The sequence below is a fragment of the Diceros bicornis genome, unplaced genomic scaffold (assembly GCF_020826845.1).
Source record: "Diceros bicornis minor isolate mBicDic1 unplaced genomic scaffold, mDicBic1.mat.cur scaffold_124_ctg1, whole genome shotgun sequence".
Taxonomy (NCBI): Eukaryota; Metazoa; Chordata; class Mammalia; order Perissodactyla; family Rhinocerotidae; genus Diceros; species Diceros bicornis.
The window spans coordinates 11,400-32,785 of record NW_026691044.1 but is presented as its reverse complement, the minus strand read 5'-3'; the positions used below and the strand labels follow the sequence as shown (position 1 = coordinate 32,785).

Genomic DNA, 21,386 nt, shown 5'->3' with positions numbered 1-21,386 from the left:
ATTGGATCAATGAACAAATCAAAGGAGAAATCAAAAAATACCTGAAGACAAATGACAATGAAAAGACAATAAAACAACTCTTATGGGATGCAGTTCTAAGAACGAAATTCATAGCAATACAAGCACACCTCAACAAACAAGAAAAATACCAAATAAGTAACCTTAAACTACACCTAATAGAACCAGAAAATGAAGAACAAATGAAGCCCAAAGTCAGCAGAATGAGGGAAATAATAAAAATTAGAGCAGAAATAAATGAAATAGAGACTAAAAAAACAGTACAAAGGATCAATGAAACAAACAGCTGGTTCTTTGAGAAGACTGAAACAAAATTGACAGACCCTTAGCCAGACTCACTAAGAAAAAAAGAGAGAAGGCTCAAAGACATAAAATTAGAAATGAAAGAGGAGAAATTACAACAGATACCACAGAAATCAAAAGGACAATCAGAGAATACACTGAACAACTTACATGCCACCAAACAGGATAACCTAAAAGAAATAGATAAATTCTTAGATTCCTACAACCTCCCAAAGCTGAATCAAGAAGAAATAGAGTAAATGAACAGACCAATCACAAGTAAAGAGATCAAAATGCTCATCAAAAACCTCCCAAAAAACAAAAGTCCAGGACCAGATGGCTTCTCTGGGGAATTCTACCAAATATTCAAACAAGATTTAATACCTATGCTTCTCAAACTATTCCAAACAGTTGAAGAAGATGGAACACTTCCTAATTCATTCTATGAGGCCAACATCACCCTGACAGCAAAAGCAGATAAGGATAGCACAAAGAAGGAATATTACAGGCCAATATCACTGATGAACACAGATGCAAAAATCCTCAACTAAATATCAGCAAATCGAACACAGCAATGTATTAAAAGGATCATATACCATGATCAAGTGGAAATTATACCAGGGATGCCAGGAGGGTTAAACATCTGCAAATCAATCACTGTGATGCACCACATTTACAAAATGAGGAATAAAAGTCACATGATCCTCTCCACAGATGCAGAGAAAGGATTTGACAAGATCCAACATCCATTTATGATAATAACTCTCAATAAAATGGGTATAGAAGGAAAGTACCTCAACACAATAAAGGCCATATATCACAAACCCACAGCCAACATCATACTTAATGGTGAAAAACTTAAAGCCACTCCTCTGAGAACAGGAAGAAGACAAATGTGCCCATTATCACCACTCCCATTCAACATAGTACTGGATGTTTTGGCCAGAGCAATTAGGCCAGAAAAAGAAATAAAAGGAATCCAAATTGGAAAGGAAGAAATGAAACTCTTGCTGTTTGCAGATGACATGATTGTAAATATAGAAAACCCTAAAGAATCCATCAGAAAACTATTAGAAATAATCAACAACTACAGCAAAGTTGCAGCATACAAAATCAACTTACCAAATCAGTTGCAATTCTATACTCTAATAATGAACTAACAGAAAGAGAACTCAAGAATACAATCCCATTTACAATTGCAACAAAAAGAAAAAAGTGTCCAGGGATAAATTTAACCAAAGAGGTTAAAGACCTATACAATGAAAACTATAAGACATTATTGAAAGAAATCAATGATGACCTGAAGTAATTGGAAGATATTCCATGCACATGGATTGGAAGAATAAACACAGTTAAAATGTCCATATTACCTAAAGTAATCTACAGATTCAATGCAATCCCAATCAGAATCCCAATGACCTTCTTCATAGAAATAGAACACAGAATCCTAAAATATATATGGAATAACAAAAGACCTCAAACAGCCAAAGCAATCCTGAGAAGAATGAACAAAGCTGGAGGCATCACAATCCTAACTTGAAAATATATTACATAGCTATAGTAATCAAAATGGCATGGTACTGGCACACAAGCAGACTCATAGATCAATGGAGCAGAACTGAAAGCCCAGAAAGAAAACCACACATCTGTGGTCAGTTAATCTCTGACGAAGGAGCCAAGATCATACAATGGAGAAAGGAAAGTCTCTTCAATAAATGCTGTTGGGAAAACTGGACAGCAACATGCAAAAGAATGAAAGTAGATCATTATCTTCCACCATACACAAAAATTAACTCGAAATTGATAAAAGACTTGAATCTAACACTTGAAACCATAAAACTCCTAGAAGAAAATATACGCAGTACAGTCTTTGACATCAGTCTTAGCAGCACCCTTCCCAATACCACGTCTACTCAGGCAAGGGAAAGAAAAGAAAAAATATACAAATGGGACTACATGAGACTAAAAGGCTTCTGCAAGGCAAAGGAAACGATGAACAAAACGAAAAGACAGGGCCGGCCCCATGGCTTAGTGGTTAAGTGTGCGCGCTCCGCTATTGGCGGCCCAGGTTCGGATCCCGGACGTGCATAGATGCACTGCTTGTCTGGCCATGCTGAGGCTGCGTCCTACATACAGTAACTAGAAGGATCTGCAATTATGACATACACCCATCAACTAGGACTTTGGGGGAAAAAAGGAGGAGGATTGGCAATAGATGTTAGCTCAGAGCCGGTCTTCCTCAGAAAAAAAGAGGAGGATTAGCACGGATGTTAGCTCAGGGCTGATCTTCCTCACAAAAAAAAAAATGAAAAGAAAACCCACCAACTGGGAGAAAATATTTGCAAATCACATATCTGACAAGGGATTAATCTCCAAAATATATAAACAACTCATACAACCCAACAACAAACAAATAGACAATCCAATCTAAAAATGGGCAGAGGATATGAACAGACATTTTTCCAAAGAAGATATAGAGAAGGCCAACAGACACATGAAAAGATGTATAACATCAGTAATTATTAGGGATATTCAAATCAAAACTACAATGAGAGATCACCTTACACCTATCAGAATGGCTATAATTCCCAAGACAAAAAATAACAAATGTTGGAGAGGATAAGGAGAAAAGGGCACCCTCACACACTGCTGGTGGGAACGCAAACTGGTGCAGCTGCCAGGGAAAACAGTATGGAGATTTCTCAAAAAATTAAAAATAGAAATACCATACTTTTCAGCTATCCCACTACTGGGTATTTATCGAAAGAAATTGAAATCAACAATTCAAAGAGATTTATGCAGCCGTGTGTTCACTGAGGCATTGTTCACAATAGCCAAGACATGGAAGCAATCCAAGCGCCCTGCTACAGATGAATGGATAAAGAAGATGTGGTATGTGTTATATACAATGGAATACTACTCAGCCAGAAGCAAAAGACAAGATCGTCCTGTTTGCAACAACGTGGATGGACCTGGAGGGTAAGATGTTAAATGAAATAAGCCAGACAAACACAAATATGCATTATTTCACTCATATGTAGAAGATAAACATACACAGGGATAAAGAGAACAGATTAGTGGTTACCAGAGGGGATGGGGGCTGGGGGTTGAGTGAAAGAGTTAAAGGGGCACATATGCATGGTGATGGATAAAAGTTAGACTACTGTTGGTGAGCACGATGCAGTCTATACAGAAATTCACAAATAATAATGAATACCCGAAACTACACAATGTTAAAACCCTTTATAAGTTCAATAAAATAATTAAAAAAGAAAAAAAAAAATTCATTCTTTTTTATGGTTATATAGTATTCCACTGTAGGGAAATATCACACTTTGTGTATCCGTTCACCAGTAGATGGACATTTGGGTTGTTTTCCGTTTTTGTGTACTATAAATAGGTTGTTATCAACATGTGTGTACAAGTCTGTGTATAGACCTACGGGTTTACTTCCCTTGGATGGATTCCTAGGGGAGGAATGGCTGGGTAGACGTATGTAATTATTAAAGACGCATCCAAGCTATTTTTCACCAGCACTCGATGAGAGTTTCAGTGACTTGACATCTGCAACAACACTTGCTATAATCAGTCTTTTTAATTTTAGCCATTCTCAAGTGTGGTGGAATCTCATGATGACTGTCACTTTCATTTACCCAATGACTCATGTTGTGAAGGAGAAGGCAAGCCACACACAGACTGGGAGAAAACATCTGCAAAACATATCCCTAGAAAAGGACGTGTACTTATAATATATAAAGAGCTCTTATAACCCAATAGTAAGAAGATAAGCAACACGTCATGGCTTACCAGGACACAGCAGATCAGGCCTGTGATGAGCACCAGGATTCCCGGCAAGCAGATGAGGATGAGGGCCCAGACGGGGAGGTCTGGGGAGACAAGTGGTGGGGTGAGCCATCTCCTGTCATCGCCCCAGGGCTCCTGCTGACCCCACTGTGCCTCAACCATCCTTGACAAGGGTTGGACAACTTTCCTCATCATCCAAGACCCTGTGCGCATGGTTCTCTTCGATGAGGCACAGCATCAAGATTCTCGCCACCTTCCGTGGGCTGGGGCTTCCTGCAGGTTCACCAGGCTTCTCAGTCAAGGTGTCATCTCTGTTGGGAGAATATTCTGGAAGTGAATCAAATGGAGAATGCATGTGAGTGTGGTTCACTCTTTTTAACAGAACTTTTTAGACACAGAAAAATAAAGGGAACAGTCTCATAAACATCCATCATCTAATTTAACCATATATATTCCATCCAATTAAAACATTTTATCAATGTATAAATTATTAACACTTGCCACCTTTGATTCATCCCATGTTTTCAATGAAATATTAAAGTCAAGTAGACATCATCATGTTTCACCCCATTTTAGTTTCCATCTCTAAAACGTGACCACACATTCCTACAAAATCCAAGGCCATTATCACAGAACAAAAATTTAATAAATTAAACCAAATGCATACCAAATTCATACCTCTGGGCACAGAGGACTGAATTTGAGCTGGACTTTCTTAAGACGGCCGGGGGGAGAATGGGTCATCACAGTTGGCAAGCCTATGGGATCTCTCTAAATTTGTAAATTCCCACTCAAAAGTGTTCTTCCGTGCCTAGAAACACATTCATCCCCTTCTCCTTTATCTATTCGCTTAATATTCATTTTCTAGGATTAACCTACAATGTAATATCCTGCAGGAAGTCTTCTCTGATTTCCGCCTGCAAGTATGAGTTTGTTCACATCAATTAATTGATAAGTTTCAATTCTCTATTCTTGTTCTTGACAGCTACAACATAAACTCCAGGAGGGTAGGACACACAGCACCCAGTGGGCTTGGTGGGAGGGTGCATGTCCCCCTTCTTGTACCTCTATCCAGACAACCTCTTACAGGTGTGCTGTCTGATATGGAGCAGCAACAAGTCTCTTTTTGAATTAAAATTAATTTTAGTTAAATAAAATAAAAATTCTGGTACCTCAGTAACATTAAAACTCAGTAACAATAAAGACCAGTCCCAATACCATCCTTTGAGCACTCAACAGCCACATGCAGCTATGCACTGTTCAGCACAGATATAGAACATTCCACCACTGCAGAAAGTTCTAGCACATTGCTGCTCATCTAGAGCGGGACTTGGCAAACTATAGCCTGTGGATCAGAAACCACATGACGCCCAAACCTGTAAGTCTGCTTCACACACAGCTGGAGGCCCTCACTGAGCATCTGGCCCAGTGGGTTTCAGTGCAGAGATAAGGAAACAAAAGTCCAGAGAGGGGAGGTGACTAGCTTGAGGTCACAGAGCTGTCTAGGAGAAGGTGAGGGCCTCCTATATTACACTGGTGTCCTTTTCTCTCTCTCACTGGTGGGTAAAGACTGGGGGACTATGCCACCTCCTGCCAGCCTGAGAAAGTTCAATGCTCTCTCAGCTCCAGGCCTCCAGAGTCCCCAGAAAGGCCTCACTTCCTTTCCCAATGAGCAGGGAGCCTTACCATCCCCAAGGACACTCTTCCTGTCCAGGGTCAAGTTCTGCAGCTGGGTACCATTCTGGGTCAGCCGCAGGAATTCCTCATAGATGGCAACTCCGTCCAGTCTCTGTGCCAAAGCTGCAAGGTACACAGGGAGTCCACTCCAGTGTGGTTACTGTGGGGGACAGACCCAGAAGGGCACAAGTATGAACAAGTGTGTCTAGAATTCTACCCTGATTCTAGATTCCCTGCTTCTGGGTCCTGTTCAAGAGAACTTTCTGCAATAATGTCAACATTTGCCTGCACTACCAAATACACTCATTATTAGCCCCATGTTGTTATCGAGCACTTAAAATGTGGCTAGTGTGTGTGAGTGAGAAACTGAATTTCCCATGTAATTTCATTTCAAGTAATTAATTTATAAATAAATAACTACAGGGAGAACATTTTTGAAACTTTGGAGTAAGGACTTCTGCAAATGCATAAAAACAATGAGAACACTGGTAAAAATGGTCGAAATCAACTTTTCAGAAGTCTAGAGATTAATCAAAGGCTTGTAAGAATCTGAGGAGGGTTTAGAGAAGACACACGGTGGAATCTTGATAAAGGGAGCAAACTTCGTGGCACTATAACTTGCACTATTCCCATCCTGCTCTCACAACATCCTCCATGACTGTGAAAACCGTCAGTCTCAGAACCATGGTGGCTGAGACAACCCGCAGCACAGCAGCCATAATGGGTGTGGAGCTCTGAAAAGACCCCTCCCCACCCAACTGCAACTAGCTGACCTGCCTGGCAGCTCCCCGAAAACGCCCCATGTTCACGGCTTGTCGTTACTAGACTCAGAGCTTGCCCAGGGAGGAAAGTCTGTCCCCAGGGCACTTGCTAAAAACAATCAGGGCTAATTGTTTTCTATTGTAGTTGCCTGAGGGAGTGACACCAGGGGAGGCAGGCAAGAGGTGAGCCAAAAACTTAGAAGAAAAATTGGGGGAATGAGATGTCCACAGGGGGCTTTGAAAATCTCCAGGGTATTTGCGGGCATCTAGAAGGCCACAAGGGCTCAGGGATGTGGCATGCCCAGGACAGACTTGAGAACGTCTGAATCTCTCACCTCTAGTTGGAGCGGTGGCTTAATATCTGAAAACTTGATTATGTAATACACCATATTAATAGAATAACGGCCAATACCACGTAATCTCAACCATATACATAGAAAAGAATTTCACAAAATACAACACCCTTCATGTCTAAAAAAGAAAACACTCAACAAATTAGGAATAGAAAAAAACTTTCTCAACCTATAAATAGCTTCAATGAAAAACCCACAGCTAACACCATATGCAATGCGGAAAGACTGAAAATTTCCCCCTAAGACCAGGGACAAGACCATGATGTCTTCCCTCATCTGATATCTTAATCACAGGTACTAGAGTTTCTAATGAGGGCAATTAGGCAAGAAAAAGGAATAAAAGAAACCCAGATTGGAAGGGAAATGGTAAAACTATTTGTTTTGCAGAGGTGAAGATATTGTATATACAAAAACCTAAAAAATACAGCCCCCCCCACACACAATATGTGAATCGTATCCCAAGAGGTGTATAAAAAATTTAAATTGCCCCATGTGGTTAGTGGCTCCACTATTGGAGAGCACAGTTAGACTGCTGATATTTGTTGAAAGTCTCCAAAAGAGGAGGAGGAGGAGGATGCTGGAGGTTGGTGGCCCCAAATGTTAATGCTTTTCTCAACCCCCGAAAACCTATGGAAGGAGATGGTAGGATTAGCTGACAGGGATGTGGGGGAGAATGGGCACCATGTCAGTGACTTCCAGATCAAGGATGTGTCACGGGAGCTCAGAGCCATCAGCCACCAGCTCAGCCAATGCTTCCAATATCCTCAACCTACATCAAGTCGGTGACCAGGCAGGAGTGGAATATGTCTCACAGCTGGCTGCCTCTGTAGAGCTTGGTGACCTAGAACAAACGCGAGGGAGAATGGGAGAGATGGAGGTCTCCTGGAGACGCAGGGGGCCACTGGAGCCGGTGAAAGATCACAGACCTTGGGGAAAGGGAGACCTGACTTCAAATCCTGGCTCTGCCCCTAACTCATTGTGTGACCTTAGGCACAATACTCCCTTTTCTGAGTTTCAGTTTACCCATGTGAGAAATGGGGAAGGCAGCTAGGACATGACCTCTGGAAACTGAGAGAACCCAGACACGCAGGGAAAGTGAAGGACTGAAACAACCATGTAACAGATGTAAGTCAGACGGAGGAATGAGGGTGCCTTCAGGGCAAGGAGAGATGGGACAGGGGAGAACCCACCTGGTCCTGGGTGTCCCTCAGCAGGGCGGTGTACTCCGAGGATGTGGGCTCCGGGTTGCTGAGGTTCCAGCTGATGCTGGGGAAATGCAGCTGGTGTTCTCTCTGCATGCATAAACTCCAGGGTGCAGAGCCTGGAGCCACCGAGAGGAAGAGCAGACACGTGGAGACTGTCAGCTCCCAGCACAGAGGCATGGTGGCCCACGGGGTCACGGCGGTGGGTGCAGACAGCGTCCACTCAGGTGGCTCCCCCATCCTTCTCAGGCCTGGGGAGAGAGGTACGTGGGGAATCGAGAGAGAGGTCCTGAAACCTCTGGAGTGGGGGCCAGAACAGGAAGGAGGAAATGGGAGGACAGTGGGGAGACTGAGAGAGGGGTGGTCACAAAAGTGGTCATTAGGGGCAAATGCTCAGGGGAGGGTCTTACCTGAGGGAGACCGGTCTGAAACGTGTAGAAGGGGCCCTGGCTGCTCTCCTTGAACAAGGATCCAGCTGGGGAGGAAGGAGGAGGAGGATGAGCAGGAGGGACAGGGATTGGGGGAGGGGCTGGGTGGGATTTAACCCACCAGGAGCTGCTGGGACCAGGGTCTCCCCAGGCTCTGCAGGACCCTCTCAGTGGAGTTGAACGTGGCTGAGCCATTGCTCCTGTCTGATGAATACTGGAGGGTGGAGATGGGGAAGGTGACTGTGAGGGTCTTCAGGTTGTGTCCCAAAGCTGCAAGACAAGAGGGAGAGCGATGGCCATCACTGAGAGCTGGCCTGAGACCACACCAGAGTCCTGCACTTATTATCATCTGGCGTCTTCTCTCCCAGGGGCACCACCACCCACCCGTGTGGTCACCCAAGTCAGAACCAGCACATCTGCTCAGCTCCTCCTCCCTCCCAGTAACACCAATTCCAGTTGCGCACTGGTCCTCACATACACTCCCTCTCTCCATCCCTGTCCCAGCTCAGGGGACTTAACTTCCTTCACCCGGACCAACACCCCAGCAGGCTCACTGGATGCTCTGTCTAAAGGATGTTCTACATGCACCACTAGAAGAATCTTTCTGAAATGAATACCTCACTAGGGCCACCACTGCTCTAGTACCACCCATGGCTCCCTATGGCCTTCAGTGTTTAGTTCAACCTTCTTGACCTGGCACTCAAGGCTCTACTCAATCTGGCTCCTGCTGACCTTTCAGTCTCATTTTATCCATCTACTGCGGGTTAAACTTTATGCTTCACGCAACCCAAATTCGTTTCAATTCTCCGCATATGGCGTATTGTTTCTGGCGCAAGCCTTTGCTCATGGAATCCTCTCTGCCAGAAAAACTCTTCATCCTCTACCTGCCTGGGTCCCTCCTGCTCATTCTTAAAGACTCTGTTCAGGTGAAACTTTCTCTAGCAAGCTCTTCCTCTGCAAACTATGCCAGGCGCCTCTCCCCGAAACCTCCCACACAGTGTTATATTGGTGTGTTAATTTCACAAGGCTAGGGGCTCTCTGAGGGCTGGCCTCAGACTGAATCATTGGTATAATCTTTGTGATCAGCACCATTTCCTCAAAACCAGAATCTCACACTGTGGCTGCCCAGCTCCTGGATCACAACTGGCTGGTGGAGGAGTGGGGCCGGAGAGCTTCTCTTGGGAAGGAAAAGGCGCCCCCAGATACCTGTGGTGGCTTCTGGTGGCACAGGTGATGATGAAGTATGCAGGGACGTGGTGGCTGGCTCGGGAGCTGTGGCGAGGGCTGTCTCAGGGAGGGACAGAGTGGGAGGAGCCCCCAGGCTCACCCGGGCTCCAGCAGTGGCTGTGCCAGGACCACCATTCACAGGTGAAGCATAAATGAGAGTGAGGGGAGGGGTGACTGTGTGAGTAGAGGGATGAGCAAGCCTGTGGATGAGAGGAGCCCAAGAGAGAGAGATAGGTGAACAAGAGAGACTGAACACAGAGGAGAGACACATGGACGGGCAGAACACTGGACAGACATACGGGATACCTGGAAAAGGAGGACCAAGCGCGAGGCTTTAGGAGAATTAAAGTGAAAACCACTTTAATTGGTTTAAATGTGGTGGAGAACACGTCTGTCACTAAGGCTTTCTCACCCTGGGCTGGAACTCTCCACCAGAACACGGGAGAGAGAGAAGGGATGAGTTAGGGCCCTTCCAGGTCCTTCTCTCACCAAGGACAGTGGGTGCAGGAGAACCACTGCTCCCCAACCCCAAATGGGGATGGAATCCAGGAGATGAGGGCCAGGAATACTCACTGGTAGTAGTCAGGGCCACAGCTCCATAGGTGTCAGCTGTGGAGAGAAGGTGAGAGGAGCTGAGCAAGAGCTGGGGTGAACATAAAGGATTAAGGGAGAGGGAGGATGTAGGGAGCTTTGTGGGAAAAGCTTAGGGAAAAGCAGAGGGGAAGAGGGGAGGGGTGTTCAGGGGGGATGAAACGAGATGGAAGGTGGCTGGCCCCAGTCATCACCCCAGAAGACTGCACCCCGACCAGAAGGAGACAGAGATGGATCACAGCTCACTTTAGAGCAATGGAGGCAACACAGAACTATGATAGGGACAGAAAGCACGGCTGTAGCCAAGCCCCTCAACACTGACGTAGAGGCTGTCCCCATCCAGGATGAAGGAGCCCAGGTGGGGGACGCCCTGGCTCTCATGGCTCAGCTCCCAGTAGAGTCGCTCTCTGTTCAGCCCGGGACCTGCGGGGGTCAGAGTGGAAGGTACAGACAATGTCCACCCCACTGGCTGCCCAACCTTCTCAAGCCTAAGGGAGGTAGAACCTGGGGACGTGGAATATTGAGCAGGGGTCCTTCTGAGGGTGGAAAGCGAGAGAGTGGAGGGGGAGGAGCCTGAGGGAGAGGCTGAAGGGGCTGCCCTGATGCCTGGAGGGGCTCTCCTCGGTGTCTCCCGTCTGAGACAACCCCCTCACAAGTAAGGCCTGACTTCCTTTAGGATGTGGAGGGGGGCCTGTGAGTGGCTAAGTGGGGTGAACACACAGACCTGGGTGAGGGGGCGCCTGCAGGTCTGCACGGACAGCAGCGAGGAGCACAGTCACTACCCTGTGCCATCTGACACATCCAAGCAAGAAAGTACCGTTACCTTCTCGCAGTTCTACACTCCAAGGTCTTCTCTTTCTACTTCTTTCCTACTCCACAGCCATCACCCAGGCCTAGGGAACAATCACCTTATTCGTAACCTTCTTCCCAACACCTCCTATCTGCCTCTTAAGTCTTCATTCTTAAGCCTCAAGTCCATTTTAACCCACGTGCTTAGACCAAACGCCAATCACATCACCCATCTGCTCGCACCTCTCCAGTGTCTTCCCACTGGTCTTAGAACAGAGTCCAAAGTCACGCCTGACCTGGTCCAGCCTGTTCCCCTCGCTGGTCTGGCTCACACCTCTCCCCCTGTGTTGACTCGGCTCAGCCATCCCTCTTTCAGGTCATGGACACACCAGGCTCTCTGCTTCAGGGGTGTCCTCATGCGGGTCCCTCTGCCTGAAACGCTCTCTTGAACACACTCCCACACCCTCACTCCTGTCTAACCCTCCAACCACCTAAATCCAGTCCCAACTCCAGCTCTCAAGCTAAATATCAGTCCTTCTCAAGAGGGCTTCCCTGCCCCCTCCGGTTTAGTCCCCTTGTGCCAAACTCCCAAATCACTCTCATCATGAACTGTCTACAATCCAAATTCCCTAACAGAATATAAATCCCATGGAGGTGGGACAAGGTCTGTTTGGTTCTCCAGGTCCCCACGCATCTGGCCCAGGGCCTGGCTCATCAGATGAGGAACCATCCTGGTCTGAACGCTAAATGTCCTGTGTCCTGGAAAACCCCTCTGTTCTGAATAAATGAGGATGGTGGGTCACCATAAATTGTGCACTCAAAGAATATCTACTGCATGACAAGCACACATTCCCTCAAGAACGTCCCAGGAATGCTAGAATGAAAAAGGCACACAGACATACACACACAATTAGGAGAGGCCAACAATTATATATAAAATTACTTAACAAGATTGTCTTCAACGTGAATCACTAGACTGTTATTTCAGAAAGGATTCAAGAAGCAAAGTTAATTCCCTTTAGAATGTGAGGTGGAGAGGACAATCTTTTTGGAGACTAGTGCCCTACCCTTCTATCTAAAAGGTGTTGCTTAATATTCCTCCAAATGATTTGAAATCTCATAAACAACAACAATATGCTGAAAATAAATCCAGCTGCTGGTCAATTTAACTTTACATTTCTGTTACTAACATAAAGAAGTTCAAATCATATTTTTCTCCAGGTGTCTGTAAGATTTTGAATCTTTGTGGAGCATTTACAGGTCTTTAGAAGTCAAATTGAATAGGCCTGAGGAATGTTGCTGAGCATCCCTGCTAATATTTAATGAGATGTCTTGTAATACTACATATACACGTAAAACATTTATATATTTATATTTATATATGAAATCCTGACTTTTGAGAATTCGGAATGCAGGTAAGTCTATATTTCTTTACTGTTACACATATTTACACTTATTTACATATATTTGTTTAATGTGTTCTTCTTTGCAAATAACTGTATTTTCTGAATTATTTACACACACAGAGCCTCACAAACCTTACCATCTTTCCCTTGAATATAATCCATCAAACATAAATAATTTTCCTCATGATACCCTCACTCTCAGTGAGTCCTTGTGCTGACAACCTGAGCCCAGGAAAGCCCACTGGCAGGTCTTCTGCACAGCGGAGGCTGCTGGAACCTGTTGGTACGAGGTCCACAGGGTACTCACCTGGTCACACAGAAATCCACGGATCAGCGAGGACAGGTGGACCCTGAGCCTGGTTTCAACTCAAACTTGAGCCCCACAGACACTTTTCTTTTCTAACGGAAAAAAAAAACAAAGACTGCTTTTGAGGCCTTTTACAGGGAGTAATACAGGTGATGGAAGGAAAGCCCACCACACTTACTTTTCTTTTTCGTATTTACTGATTTAACTGTAACTGTTGGCTGAGACTGGATTTTCCCGATTCCTATCCAGTCACCTGCTCCCCAAGATGGGAGAAGCAGCTCCGTGCTGTGTGCACTTGAGTCGCTCAACTCACTTGGCTGGACAGAGACTTTTTGGTGACTCCGGACCCTTTAAACAAGCTTGTCATTTATGGCCCCTGTAAGTGGCTCGCTGACTGGTAAACAATTCCCACACTTCATTCAGGGCTCAGGAGATTTTCAGGCCCTGGAGCAGGTTTCCCAACCTCCGCACCATTGACATTTGGGGCCGGATGATTCTCTGTCGGGCCGTCCTGGGCCCTGGAGGACGCTGAGCAGCATCCCTGCCTCCCCCTCTAGATGCCAGGAGCGCCCCATTAGTAACAACCCAAACACCGCCTCCAGACGCGGATAAGCCCCCTGGGGACAAAATCACACGGAGGACGGTGACGGGGACTCTGAGGAGGGGCCGGCGGCACCCGGAGCCGGGAGGAACAGCAGCCTCGGGCGCCCTGAGCGAACAGCCCGGGGGAAACGGGGCTCCGGGGGGACGGAGGGACGCCGGGCCGTGACGGGGCTGCCCGCGGCCCAGGCCCCTCCCTGGACCGCGACCGGAGCCGGGACCGCCCGCCGCTTACCGCGCGTCGCCCCTTCGGCCGAAGGTCCACGGGAATGCGGTCCGCGCCGAGAAGACTGGACACACCGCGCAGACCTCCCGCTCCATCCACGGCGCCGCCCGCGCTTCCGCTTCCGGTCTCGGGCGGGCGTTCTGGGAGGACGGACGTTTGGGGGCTCCGGGTTGAGGCGGCGGGCGGGGCGGGGCCGCGCACCCCAGCCTCGGGGGAGGTCTCCAGTGTCTAGAGTGAGTGCGAAGCTGGGACGCGGGCTGGGTCAGCACCAGGGACAGGGACGGAATCTAGGGGCGGGAACCAGTTCTAGGGGCGGGCTGTGGGCGGGCACAAGGGTGTGAGTGACACCAGGCCCGGGGGTGGGGGGGACAAGGGTGCGGGCGGGGCAATGAGCCGGGACCAGGCTGCGGGCGGAACCAGGCCAGGAGGTTGTCCGCAGAGACCAGTTCCAGGGGCGGGAAGAGGCGGGGGTGGGGCTGGAATAAGTCAGGCCGACTTCACAGTGGGAGGAAATCAGCTCCAGGGGCGGGGCTGGAGGCGATGCTTTCCGTGCACCCCTAGACTGTACAGGTAGCTGGATGTTGAATAGCTTTTCTTCATTCCTTTCCCTAAACCTGGAGTCATTCTATCATGGCCTTTTTTTTAATTCTTTCACTATTTTTTTGTAAAAAGTGATATCTATGACATCATTCATCAAGTAAATAACAAATGGAATGAAACCTATTTCCTTCTCCATCTTTATAATGCAACAATTGTGCTTTTATTTTTTCTGGCACAAAGAATCATCGTAGTAAATTACTCTGGTCTTTTTTATGGGATATAATAAATATTTTTTAAAAGACACTTTTAGATTTTTTTCTTTTTAATTTATAGCCAGATGCATTCTAACAACAAACATAATTTGTAAACATGCTCTCTCCTCCAGCCCATTATTATTTCTGTAATATGTTATTTCATGAATTATCTTACTGGACAGAACATTTAGCAATGTAGAGACAACTTTGGTAATAAGTATATATGAATTGTTTGCTGTTTTGTTTGGTAGGACTGGAATATTGTACTTTAAATATGATGGGATTTTTTTTCATTATTTACCTATTCCATCATCATCCATGATCAGTCTTTTATCATCTCATTCCAGTCATATTAGTCATATTCTGAATGTCTGAATATGCCACATGAAAACATTTAAAAAAACTTTATTGAGGTATGACTGACATACAAAAAGCTGTACATATTTAATGTATACAACTTAATGTGTTCGGAGATAATATACACCCGTGAAACCATCACTACTCAAGTCCTTAACCTATTCATCACCCCCAAATGTTTCCTCCTGTCCTCTTTAATTTTTTTATTTAACTTCCTTTTTTAAAATACTTTTTTTCTTTTGAGGTAGGAATACTTAACATAAATCTACCCTCCTAGTAAATTTTTAAGTCTACAGTACAGTATTGTGAACTATCGGCCCATGTTGGATGGTAGGTCTCCAGAACTTATTAATCTTGCATAACTTTTGTTGCTCAAACATCTGTTGCCAAGAGGCCCTCTTCATCTTTAACTGAAAAATCCCCCCATATTTTTAAAAGCTCAACTCAAACATAAGCTTTCCATGAAGAATTATCTGATTTATCCAAGTAACACTATCTACTCTTGTTGACTCTGCTAACCTCTAACTACCTTTATTTTGGCACTTTTCAAATTGCCCTGCTATTCTTTTTCACATGTACCTCACTATGATTTCTTGGAAAGCAGAGCCTTTATCTTATCAAGTTTGCATGCTCAGTTCATTGTTTATGTCTTCTACTAGAGTAATAATAATATAATATGTCCATTCATTTATTGAATCTTTAGTTCTGGTTTTTGCACACCTACTATGTGTAAGGCATAGTGCTCGCCACCTTGGGTGTAAAGATATGAATAGGAGGCATGTGCTAAAGACACCCACGCTTACTTCCATCATAATTCCATGTGTGTTATTCTGTGATCCAGATGAGTATACGGTGCTACGGAATCTCTAAGTGTTTGCCTAACACATCATGTGGTTTAAGGGTTGTATTCCCTTGAGAAGAGCTGCTTCAGCAGAACCTAACAATGTGAGTATAAGGAAGCCAGATCAAGGTAACTCCCAACATGGAAACGATGTATTGATTTCCTAAATGAATGTATTGAATGAGTGAATGAAATAATAGAAAATAATGAAGAAATGTGATGCTATTGGTTACTCTCAGATCCTTTACATTTTATTTGGAGACAAAGAAGAGGTGAGAGAAAGTGATTGTGTAATTTTGCCAGTTCATACCTGTCTGATTACATATTTCTCTCTCTGGGCACAATACACAGACAAAGCAGCAGGTAGCTCTCTCTTCCTGAGGGATGTTCCTGAATCCTGGCTGACAGAACGTCCTACACCCAGAGTGGGGAGTTTGAAAGAAGAGAATTATTGATGATACTGAACAATACTATATAATTGGATAATATTTTTTTATTTAATAATATTGAATAATTGATAATATTGTTTAAATTATCTCAAAACTTATCTTAGAGATCACCTATAAGATTTGACATGATTGATGCACCCAGGGAAAGCAAATTAAAATCAAGGTCAATCTGCAGAAAAGAGTTCCCAACACGAAAATACGTACTGATTTAAAAAATTTTCCATCTCAATGACTAGGACACTTGTTTGTTTTATGGAATGGGGCATCTGGCAATAACAAATGTGATTCTGAATATGGTATTCCAGGATTACTTTTTTGAACTATAAGCAGATTTTACCTTAATAAAAAATAATATTTTAATTCATACAATGCATTTATATGAGAATTGTTTGATTAGTACAAATTGTAATTATTGAATTTATTTAGTAATGTATTTAATGTCAGGTAGATTATACACCAAAGACACAGGGACAGGCTTGAATGATATAATATAGCATCTTGAGGGATGGCTTACAAGACTGAGTTCTAAAGGGAAATCTGAAGAAGAGGAAGAATGCAGTTCCTTGGGAGCCAAAAGAATCTTTTTTTCTGATGGTGAATTTTTCTACAAGAATGTATAAAGTTGGGATGAAGAGATGGAAATATAAGGAAAATTAATAAAATATTGAAATATTAAAAAAAACCCTCAATGTCAATTCTTTTGATTTTCGTTAAAGAGAATAAAATTTGTTTTCTGGAAGAAAAGCGTATGGCAAAAGACAATTTGAATTGTATCTTTAAATCATCAAAAGTCTAGGTCGTCAGCATCTGTTATATCTTCAGGGCACAATGCATGCAGAGCAATAAATTTGCAAGCACGTGAGATTGACACTTTTTCAGCTTAAATGGGAATTCAATCAATTTTTTATCAGCTCATCCTATTAAATTGGTAGCCTCACTGTCCTGCTGTAATGTATAAAGCATTTCAAAATTCCGGAATATCTCTTTAATTACAAGTGTCCTTTCAATATCTCTTGGACAGTAAGAAAAATTATATCAACAAATGAGAATTTTGTTATGAGTTAAATGATTTCACCATTATTTTCATATATGCTCTCTATCTTGTGATGTAGATGATTAATCCAAGATTGACTTGTCTGCAACCTTTTTGAATCGCATGGCCCAGTCTATCAGCTCCTCATGTATGATGAAACCTTGACCACGTGGTTCCTGGGGAACAAACTCCCTTACTTTCACCTGAAGTCCAAGACCTTTAGGAAAATCATATAGTTCAGAATTACATGCTGTGACACAGAGTTTCTTTTCTCATCCAGTGACACGTGAGCTCCAGTGCTTTTTTTAAATTGGGTGTTTCTTAGGAATGGGTGGAGCTAAAAGGGAGACATAATTGGGAAATGAAATGAGCATGGAAATTGAAGGCAGAAAACCCAGATTCGAACTGGTGGGGATACTGAGTTGCCCAGCAATTAGATTTTTTTCCCTCTATATTAGTCATCCTCTGAATAAGTTCAATTTGGGGAGTGTTTACTATTCTGCACGCTTAAGGAAGCAGGCATTCTTGTCTGCCCTCAGAGAGCACATGGTGAGGTTTAAACCATTCCTGAAGATTCCACGTCCAGGGAGTGCTGTGGGGCTAAACCTGAGCTGCACCTTGAGCAATGAGGTTTGCTTTAGGGGTGCTAGGGAGTTTCCTCGAGCTCAAGAAGAGACAAAGAAAGACAGCCTGCTTCTTCCTACCTTTGAACAAAATATTTTATTAAATGAGAGAGAAGAGATGAAAGCTCCTAGTACAGAATCTTCACGCATTAATTGATATAATTTCTATATAAATGTACAACTGATATTTGTATAATACATAACTATATATATGGTTGTATATATACATGAACAAATATATATTCACAACAAATGTGTGTATTTAGATCTGACATGACATTCACTTCCTCATACCTGAAAGCAAGAGTTTCATGACACATTATTCATAGGTTTTGGATTTATATAAGTCTAGGTTCATGTACAAATTCATCTAAGTAGAATTGATAAGGACTTGGGGAATTAAAATATATTTCATAGTATTGGGGTTCTGATCTGTAAAAAGGGGATCAAACTCCTTGCTTCCAAAAGTCATTTTAAATTTCAATGGGGAAATATTTATTTAGCTATCAGTAGCCTTTCTAGAAAAATGCAGGAAGTTCAAATAAATTGTCCTTTCCCCAGAAGCATTTAAGATATCAAGGGATAGGGCCAGAACTAGATTTTGGAAATCCCTGAATTTTTTAATTCCCTGGGATGAATTGTCATTGTTTTCTCTTGAACACTTACCTCTCACAGTGAAAGTTTTTAATCAATTATTTCTAGTTAAAAGAGTTGACACTGTTGCTAATTAGACCCTACAATCATTAGAGGTTTACTTGCAACCTGTAAGAAAGAACAGTAATTCATTATGCACAAGTCACTGCTGATCTGTGACAATGTGACAATCACAATTCGATACCCAAATAAAATAACTCTCGGATCCTAAAAGAACAATAATGAGAATCCTATTTAAGGGAGAATTTTACCTGCTAAGGGAGAAACATGAGCTGGCCTGCATTCATTATGGACCCCTGTTCTGCTTTTATAAAAAGTATTTCATGGAGGGCTCAGGCCACCACATCCACAGCATCATAGATGTAGTAGCTGGATCCAGACAGAGTCGTGTCTAATGTTTCCTTTGGCAGAGACTCCAGGGAGGCATTGAATGGACACTCCAAAAATTTCCACATTCAGTTCCTGCAAATGAGCAGTTGAAATGTTCAAGGCATCATTTGGTAAAGAAAAAGTCTTCTTGGTATTTAGAGGGGCTAACTGTCCATAGAGAGTGTTTAAATCCAGATATGTCAAAGTTCTGGTGCGCAAAGGAAAGACTCCCATGGTAGGTATCGAAAAAGTGGTGACATGGAATAAAAGAAGCATCCCACTGTGGTGTAGTGATCCACACCTTCTGAGTGGTTAAATAATGGTTTCCTGCAATGCTCACATTTATTAATCTACTTGTGTCACCATAAATGATAAACACGTTGGCTGATGAGTCTGTGCTTCTGGCTATGCATGTCCAATCTTTTGAAGTGTACGTCCTCTTGCTCACAGGTATCTTAGTCACAGGCAGGCACCGTTCATAGTCATCTCTCTTCTAAGTTCCCAGAGGAACTGCTCACCTTTTTTATCAACTGATACTAAGATTCCTACCCAGGTCCAGCCAAAATGTGTCAACAATGAGACCATTCTGAAGACTAGAGATGTGTCCTTGTGAGCTATCTGATAGAGAGAGGAAAACTAGTCCTTACCTTTCAGTACAGGATCAAAATCTCCATAGGTTGTCTGAATCAAAAGAGAAAAAGTGTTCCATATTGAGTTCTCTGGAAGAAAAATAAACAGAATTTCAACAAAATTCATATGATCAGTTAGCTAAACTTACATTCTTGGTGCTAACACTGTGAGTATGAAGCAATATTATCTGATGGTAGAAGTGATTGAGGGGAAGCTTGGCGTTGAAGCCAGACTGCCTGGGTTCAAATCCTGACTCTAATGTGACTAGCTTAACGCACTTGAGAAGGTTAAATAACCTCTATCCATCTTAGTTTCTATATCTCTAAAAAGTCCCATAATAACGTTACCTATTCATTGTCTTATATTAGGATTAAATTTGTGACTATTTGTAAAGCATTTGAAGAGTGTAAAGTGGTTTTAAGTACATGTTTACATATAAAATTTTATTAACTATTTGATAAATAACTAGGGTATGATTATTTCAGAATATCTAGTTTCCACTCCTTTGAGAGAATTTGGGCAACCACACTTCCAGAAGCTCCTGTGGTCTGCTTTAGACAGTGATGCTAGCCTCAGGCTACTTCATCCCTCTCTCAGATTCACACACCAAAATAATGAATCCACCATTTCAAGAACTATCTGTGGTAGGTTTTTTCCTTAGGGAGACATGCAAAACCACTTTCTTCTTTTCCACATGAGTGGCCACAGAATTTCACCAAGGAGGAAAACTTCAGTCCCTCCAGATCCATCCCTCCACCACGCTCATATCTGTGGTATTTTGTAGAGCTCCAACAGTGTCCCAATGTGGGCAGAGAATGCTGGTGTGGTTCCTGCAGTGACAGCCACATTCTTGTTCTGTGCCTGGCAGGTGTAATTAGGGATCATCTGACCCCATCCCGATAACCACCTCAGGGTGCTCACCAAGGTGCTGACATCACTGTGGAAGGAATTGTAGACATGGAAACCCAGAGACAGGGTGGGGAGCAGCTGGGGGCTCCTGTTGATCTCCTCGATGGCAAAAACAAAGACCAGGACATAATGATAGTTTTTGAAGTTCAACCTGTACCAAGCCATAGTATTAAAAATAAAGATCAAGTCATGCACTTCAGGCATAACTCATGTGGGGAAAAAAAAGAGTAAAGGGTGGCATTTTGACTTAAGCAACTTGTTCGTTCCAGAGCAATGGCTGTCTCTTCATGACTTTGGAATCTGGAGCACACGCACAAGATGTTCCCAAAGCCTTGGAAGATCAAGCCCTACAACTCTGGACTCAAAAGAGATAGATCAATATCCTAAAATGAATTAGTGGAAAGAAGAGGCCCAAAGGATGCTTAAGGGGAAAGAACCCATTTGCATATTTGTTTACAAGTCAAACACTATTTCATACAGTGGCACCAACATGAGGTTGGTCATGGGCATGTGCAGGTATAGTGAGATGAAGCAAAAGTTTATAATCCATTAAAGAAACTAGGTAGGACAGGGAAGTGCATAAGAAAAACTTGAAGGAAGGGCAAGTCGAGTACAGAATGGTATCATCAAAACTTCTGCAATATACCTTTCTAAAACTGCCTGCCTCACAGACTTAGGAAACACATACTACCAGAAGCAGGGAAATTGTACCATAATAAATAAGGAGATAGTCTTAGGGAGAAAATAAAGAGGAAGAAGCAATTTATGACTCTATGTTTTTCTAAAAGAGTAAAAACAATTCAGAGTCCGAGGAGCAGTGTAAACTTGCAGCTTTTCATCTATTTCTTTACAGATTAGAAAACCATCATAAGCAGTGGGCTTTACAGCTTATCTTTGGGTTGATTCCTCTCTTACACATCTAAGTTCAGTCTAACGTTAATTTTCAAACAATTTAATTGACAAGGTACAACATGCAATTCCAGAAGATTGCACAGCAGAACATAGGCTTTTGGTGCTCTAACATTAAAATATTATTTTCATTGGTGAATACAGCTT

The 21,386-nt window shown here is 43.3% G+C and overlaps 1 protein-coding gene and 1 long non-coding RNA gene across 8 annotated transcripts in view; both read right to left on the bottom strand.

Annotated features, from left to right (window-relative positions):
- LOC131402525 (5'-3' exoribonuclease 2-like) overlaps positions 1-8,158 on the bottom strand; it is a 231,669-nt gene extending 223,511 nt beyond the window's left edge. Inside the window, exons 1-2 of the mRNA XM_058537228.1 lie at positions 8,086-8,158; positions 4,108-4,431 (exon numbers count right to left, since the gene is read on the bottom strand). Coding sequence (XP_058393211.1) covers positions 4,108-4,317 — 210 coding nt within the window. The 5' untranslated portion in view covers positions 4,318-4,431; positions 8,086-8,158. The remainder of the gene's footprint in view (positions 1-4,107; positions 4,432-8,085) is intronic.
- A 168-nt stretch (positions 8,159-8,326) lies between these two features.
- Positions 8,327-19,872, bottom strand: LOC131402535 (uncharacterized). Of its 7 annotated transcripts, none has more exons than XR_009218757.1 (8): positions 19,439-19,872; positions 18,674-18,884; positions 17,763-18,530; positions 17,343-17,482; positions 15,974-16,077; positions 12,846-12,937; positions 10,326-10,361; positions 9,889-9,952 (listed from the first exon to the last, which is right to left on the bottom strand). It is a non-coding gene; the product is annotated as an uncharacterized LOC131402535 (long non-coding RNA). The 7 variants fall into 7 exon arrangements; XR_009218755.1 differs by having other exon boundaries at positions 17,343-17,849; positions 18,435-18,530; XR_009218754.1 differs by lacking the exons at positions 9,889-9,952; positions 10,326-10,361 and adding exons at positions 8,327-8,348; positions 8,647-8,795 and having other exon boundaries at positions 17,343-18,530.
- Between the last annotated feature and the right edge of the window lie 1,514 nt (positions 19,873-21,386).